The sequence below is a fragment of the Electrona antarctica genome (genome assembly GCF_951216825.1).
Source record: "Electrona antarctica genome assembly, chromosome: 11".
NCBI lineage: Eukaryota > Metazoa > Chordata > Actinopteri > Myctophiformes > Myctophidae > Electrona > Electrona antarctica.
This window is the reverse complement of record NC_136792.1, coordinates 7,501,086-7,507,386: the sequence shown is the minus strand read 5'-3', so window position 1 is coordinate 7,507,386 and position 6,301 is coordinate 7,501,086. Positions and strand designations below refer to the sequence as shown.

General features: G+C 46.8%; 1 protein-coding gene across 1 annotated transcript in view; it reads right to left on the bottom strand.

Annotated features, from left to right (window-relative positions):
* Nucleotides 1-1,458: 1,458 nt before the first annotated feature.
* Nucleotides 1,459-6,301, bottom strand: part of LOC306932889 (BCAS3 microtubule associated cell migration factor-like) — a gene marked incomplete at its 3' end in the record, with an annotated part of 68,883 nt that continues 64,040 nt past the window's right edge. Inside the window, exons 11-12 of the mRNA XM_079514865.1 lie at nt 3,946-4,039; nt 1,459-1,583 (exon numbers count right to left, since the gene is read on the bottom strand). Coding sequence (XP_079370991.1) covers nt 1,459-1,583; nt 3,946-4,039 — 219 coding nt within the window. The remainder of the gene's footprint in view (nt 1,584-3,945; nt 4,040-6,301) is intronic.

The following is a 6,301-nucleotide window of genomic DNA, read 5'->3' as shown; positions in this document are numbered from 1 at the left end:
AAAAATAGGCTCGAGTTTAGTTCAGTTTTGATTAGTTTAAGTAGTTTTGTTTTGTAATATTGGGTTATTTATGTATGAAATAATATCTAATAATCTTTTTTTCCAGTTAACTAAAAGATTATTGCTATTATGTTTTTATTCTAGATGTAGTTATCCCATTCTGGGAGGGAACCCCTTTTGGTGTTTTAACTAAGCATTATGTTATACTTTAGCTATTGAAAAATAGCAGATCTACAAGCTCATAGCGCGCCACCGAGTGCCGCGCTACGAGCTTGTAGGTCTGCTATTTTTGAAAAATCGTGAAAATGCGGCACAAATCTTTGAATATATATTCTTTCAGAATACTTATTTTGTATTTCGACGTCAGGCCTAAATGGGTTATTTGGTAGTGAACATGAGCACAGATTATGAGCGACCCCTTCATTCTGTTCACACATTGTCCTCCATGTATTTTGACAATGAAGTCAGGAACCAATAATACTAAAACCACACAACGCTTGTGCCAGAACAACAAACCTCCTTTCTGGGTCCTGAGCCACTGATTGCGAAACGCTGCGTTTAAAACAGTACTGAAAGGCATCGATAGAAAGACACGCGGCTCAGCATTCTGACATAAATATTGCAGTATTTCACAAGAAATACTGCATGTGTCTGATTCATGAGCCTCACAGGGCCTAACCACTTGAACCCCAGCACGCCTATTCTGGAGGAAACAGGAGATCCACAGGCTTGAAGATCGGCTATTCTGGGCAAAGAGATTTGATGTAGACGGGGGGGAATAAACGGTCAAAGTACAGTTGTATGCCAGGTCCGAGTTACCAAGTCTTTAACTTGGTTAAAGTGGTTAAGACAAGGTGGTTAAAGTACTACATTCTAACCTAGAGAAAACACGGTGGTTGTGAGGAGAAATAATGTATGAGATCGCACACAGTGGCAAGAGTGCAGTGATGCATGTGATCCCTTTCTTTGTATCTTAGTTATGTACTCAACCTATTGGTTTTATATCTGTATATATGTTGTTTGTATGTCTGGCCTCGTGGGGAAAGATGGTGGGTGGGTGGGGAGGATTGGGAAAGGAGTTGTGGGAGAAAATATAAAAACAAAGAGTTGTATTTTGCAGAGTGCAGTGATGTAAATAGGTTTTCAATGTAATGAGAGCCAAGATGCAGGGATGGTCTTTTAGACGAGTCCCAGGGACATTTGATGAGTTAGGAGGTGAAGTGGATGTGGTTATATTCATGTAAAAAACAGAAGAATAAATGATTATTATAACTAAAGTTAGCAAAATAAATTAGAATAAAATACAGTACAGTAGTACAGTAGTGCATCCCGTGGATGCAGAGGTCGTTGTTTTATTGCGTCCCTTAAATATAAACTGCATTTTGGGATGCAAAATGCACCCAATTTTAATCTCGGAGAGTGTAATTTAAATATTTGTATTTTCTAGAGAGACTGACGCTATCCAGCCTTCGTCAGTGTGAGGAGTTGATAACATGCCACCAGTCTGCAATCACCCCCCAGGCCAGGCGTGCTCGTGAGGTGATCAGCGGTGATGATGTGCACCTGCACGTTGTCCACCTTCCCTTGAAAAGAAACGGAAAAACACTCTCAACTCCTCTCACAGCCCGACGAAGGCTGGATAGCCCAAACGTCTGTATCTCAGTTATTATTACGTACTGTAGATAATTACAATGGTTAAATTGCACTCTTGCCACTGTGTGGGATCCATTACCTTTGTTTTCGCGTTGATGTTGATTTGAGTGGATACTAGCGCACGAGAAGTCAGAGTGCGGTGGTTACAAGAAAAGTGATATACTGCTGTCTGTATGCTGCTGTCACTGATAAACCATGTCACCAGGTTGTGTGACTGCCAACATTCCCCGTACTTTGTGTGCACATACGCAAGTCTGTGTGTGCGTGCGTGCGTGTGTGACGTGCGTGCGCAAGTATGTACAGTAAGCACGTACGCAGTACATGTTTGTGTGAGCGTGATACCCTGTGATACTGTACGTGCCTACATTCACGATGCCGGACATGTCTGTGCTGTCTATGTGGGGTGTGCTGTGCATGTTCATGTCCCACGTGTGTGTTCACAAATTTTCATGCCTGTCTCCTGTGTGTGCGTGAGCGCGTGCATGTGTGTGTGTGTGTGAGTGTGTGTGTGTGTGCGTGTGTGTGCGTGGAGGGGGGGTGTTAGGGTGGGGTATCTAGACTGTCTATGTCTGGTTCTTTAAGTCATAAGCCCAGGTATGTGAGGGATTTCTGGACGGGGAGGTCAGGGGGTGAGATACATCTTTCAGCAGCTCCTTTATTAACCACCCCCCCACGCCCCCACCACCCCCCCACCATGCACACACATAAACACGCACAATTACGATGAACACACACACACACACACACACACACACACACGCCACAGAAATAAAGGGGGTAGAAAAACGGCAACACACATGCCGTATGTATGTACGTACATACAGTATACGGCACACACACACACACACACAGACACACACACACACATGCACAGACACACACACACACACACACACACACACACACACATGCGCACGCACAGATAAGAGGGAATTGCACATTCACACTCACAAAGCAGCCACTGTGGCTGCACTTCCGGAGTGAAGAGTTCAAATGGCAAAACAGAGGAGAAGAGAAGCCAGCGCTAAATAAGATGGTGAGGAGTGAGTCTAGGATATGACCATGCTGTCTCGCGCACACACGCACGTGCGCACACACACACACACACACACACACGCATGCACACACGCACACACACACACACACACACACACACACACACGCCCCCCTCTTTCCCTCATACATACGACCACAGACACACACACACGTTTGCTTTGTTGTGACTGCAGCGACACGGTGTCTAATGCGTGTGGCGTCTGTGCTTGGTGGCTCCCAGACACTTCAAACTGAAAGCAGTCCCTCTGCTGTGGGAGCTGAAGGGGTCTGGAATGAACCAAACACCTCCAACAACCTCCCACCACCCCCTCCAATCTCAGAGGACCTCACTATGGGTGGCAGACGTCCAGGGGTGGGTGGGTGGACCCGTGGGTGTGCAGAACAGACAGACGTGTAGACAGTATAAGTTAACCAGAAAGAGAATAACATGCAGATGAATGGGTGGAAAGGGCATGAGAGATGATGGGAAGCAAAGGACGATGGTGTTGGTGGCAGAGTTCAGGGCAAGTGACATGTCACCGGAGGCCGACCGATGCCGATTCCGATTTCTGGCGAGTCCACATATTACAGATGTTTGACCGATATGTTCTAATCAATTTCAAAAACATGATTTCTAAGGTTTCCTTCATGTTGCTATTTGGGAGAAAAAAACAACATGAACACAAATAACTTTTTGGTCGATAAAAATAAACTTTTTAAAAATTGTATTTAATCTATTCTGAAAACAAAGATTCCACCTATAGTGACATGCCCTATACATTTATTTGGCTGAATAACTGGCAATGCTGATGTCTTCAAAAAACGAAATAAATGGCCGATATGTGGGTCTGGCTCCATTAACACATACACACACGATGGAAACTCTAGGAGGACATAAACAATATGAACACTCAAACACTCACACACACACTCACACACTCTGGATCAGAGGGCTGAGTACGACCCTAGCCTAGGGTGTCCCATAGCAAGGGTGAGTGTGGGGACAGGGCAGCCACATGAAAGCCACCCACACACACACCCTGACACACACACACACACACTGTACTCCAATAAAAGACCTCTCCACGCCTCTCTGCTGCTGCCGCGCCTAGATCAGCCAAACTCCACCTCAAACTCCCCTATGAGATGTTCTGATTAGCATTTGTTACCTCCAAAATAAACACATCTGCATGCGTGCGTGTGTGTGTGTGTGTGTGTGTGTGTGTGTGTGTATGTGTGCACGTGCGTGCGTCTTACCGCTGGGATTGAACTGCATGCAGGATATGGGTTTGTCATGAGCTGGGAAGTGGGTCACCACTCCTTCTCCATCAGAGTCCTCACTCACCACGACCTGGAATACACACGTGCACGGCACGCGCACACACACACACACACACACACACACACACACACGTGCGCGCACATTCACGCACACACACATGGAGACACACAGAAACACACAGAGTCTTAGTCATTTTACCACATTGAGGACGGGACTTTCCACCCTTCAAGTATTCTCTCCTCACATTTTGGCTCTCGCTTTTATCACCAAACACCCCTCAGAGCAGAGACCGCCGAACAGGCTCCACAACGCCTCCTCCCCGCTGAACCGGCGCCCTCTCGTGGCTCAAATATGATTAGCATTATCACCTGATGGACGGGATCAGAGAACCACAATGTCCAGGTTCCTGATCAGAGTTGTCGTGAATTAACCCATTTTGGAGCGGGAACCCCTTTTGGTGTTAGCATCATGCTATGCTTTAGCTATTGAAAAATAGCAGATCTACAAGCTCATAGCTTGTAGGTCTACGAGCTTGTAGGTCTGCTATTTTTGAAAAATCGAAGAACGACTGACATAGAAACATAGCTTTTTCAGAAAACCGTCAGGATGTAGAAGACATTTTTAGAATCTGATCTCAGGTCAAAATGGGTTAAGAGGAGGACGAGGACCTGTGCAGACAAAAGCGCTGTACGCACGCAGCAACACATGCACACACCCACACGTGTATTTACAACACGTTAAAGTCACAGAAAATGACTTATGTACAGTTTCAGTTTATTCTTTTTAAAAAAAATTAGCCCACGATTTTGCAACCCATTTTTCACCCAGTGTCAATTATCTAATGTAATTATGGGCGCTACACTTCCTCTGCCAACCTGGGGAGGGCAGCGGACTGACCTCATGCCTCCTTCTATACATGAGGAGTCCAAGCTGCTTCTTTTCACCTGACAGGGGGGAATTTCCCCGGCCGGATGTAATGTGTGGAAGGAACACGTTATTCTGACCAGTTCCTTTCCCCTCCAACAGGCGCCCCGGCTGGCCAGGGGAAGGCAGTTTAGAGACCAGGATTACTGCATGTTTTTTGTGAAGGTACCTAACCTAGGGGACACGGGGAGAACATGCAAACTCCACACATAAAGGCCCTTTCGCCAACCCCACCTGGGGTATGGGCACTGATGACGCGGAGGAGGGAACACGCCCTCATCGCCCACAGTGTCCCCAGCGGGAATCGAACCCAGGACCTACTCGCTGTGAGGCGTTGTCCTGTAAAGCGACTTTGAGTACCTAGAAAAGCACCATATAAATTGTATGTAGACTACAGTCCCGGGACCCAGGGGTGGTCTTTTAGATGGGTCCCTTACAATACAACAGGAAAAAGCCCTCGATGGAGTCTACACAAGAATGCTACGAATGGCACTAGGTGTCACATGGACGGACCGCATCAGAAATGTGGACCTCTATGGGGACCTACCACAGGTCACAGACAAAGTCAGAGAGAGAAGGATGAGGCTGGCAGGGCACTGCGTCAGGCACTCAGAACTTGAGGCAAGTAAATTGACCCTATGGAAGCCAACCCAGGGCAAAGCCAGGAGGGGAAAGAAGCGTACCACCTATGTAGACGTGCTGCTGATGTTGGATAGGAAATTGTGGAGGGCAGCGATCCAGGAATCCCGAGTTGGTGTTGGCAAGACCTCACTCTCGCAGCAACTAACTCCTACTTCAACGACGTTAGAGTACAGTACTGAGTACAGTATTGCATCCCAGGACCCCCCGGATGGTGACATCATTGCGGCCTTTCTCAATTTAGTGAGTCTAAGGATGCAGGCTATTTGCATCACTGTATGTATTATTAGTATTATTCAATCAATTACACACCGCATGAAGCCTTGAATTCATGAAGATTCGTTTCTGTTTTTGTTGCATTCCTAAGACAATCATTTGATGACCGGAGTCTCCGACCTACCAGAGACATTAGCATCTTCTTTCTTTCATTTCCAAGGGGCGGCGGTGGCTCAGGGGTAGAGTGGCTGGATGGGAACTGCAAGGTTGCCAGTTCAAACCCAGGCTCCCCCAGAGTTAGTGTCGAAGTGTCCTTGAGCAAGACACTGAACCCCTAATTGCTCCTGATGTGCTGGTTGGTGCCTTGCATGGTTTCCTCCGGCATCCAACCTTTGATCTATGGGGGGCGGGACCCAATGTTGGGTAACACACACTGAGTTAATGGACTCCACACTGGACTTCACTGCTGGCTTCAGACCAGCACCTGATGCAGAGCCCACATTACCTTCTGAACCATGCTAGTGTCCTATAGCCTAGGTAGCTAACCCACCT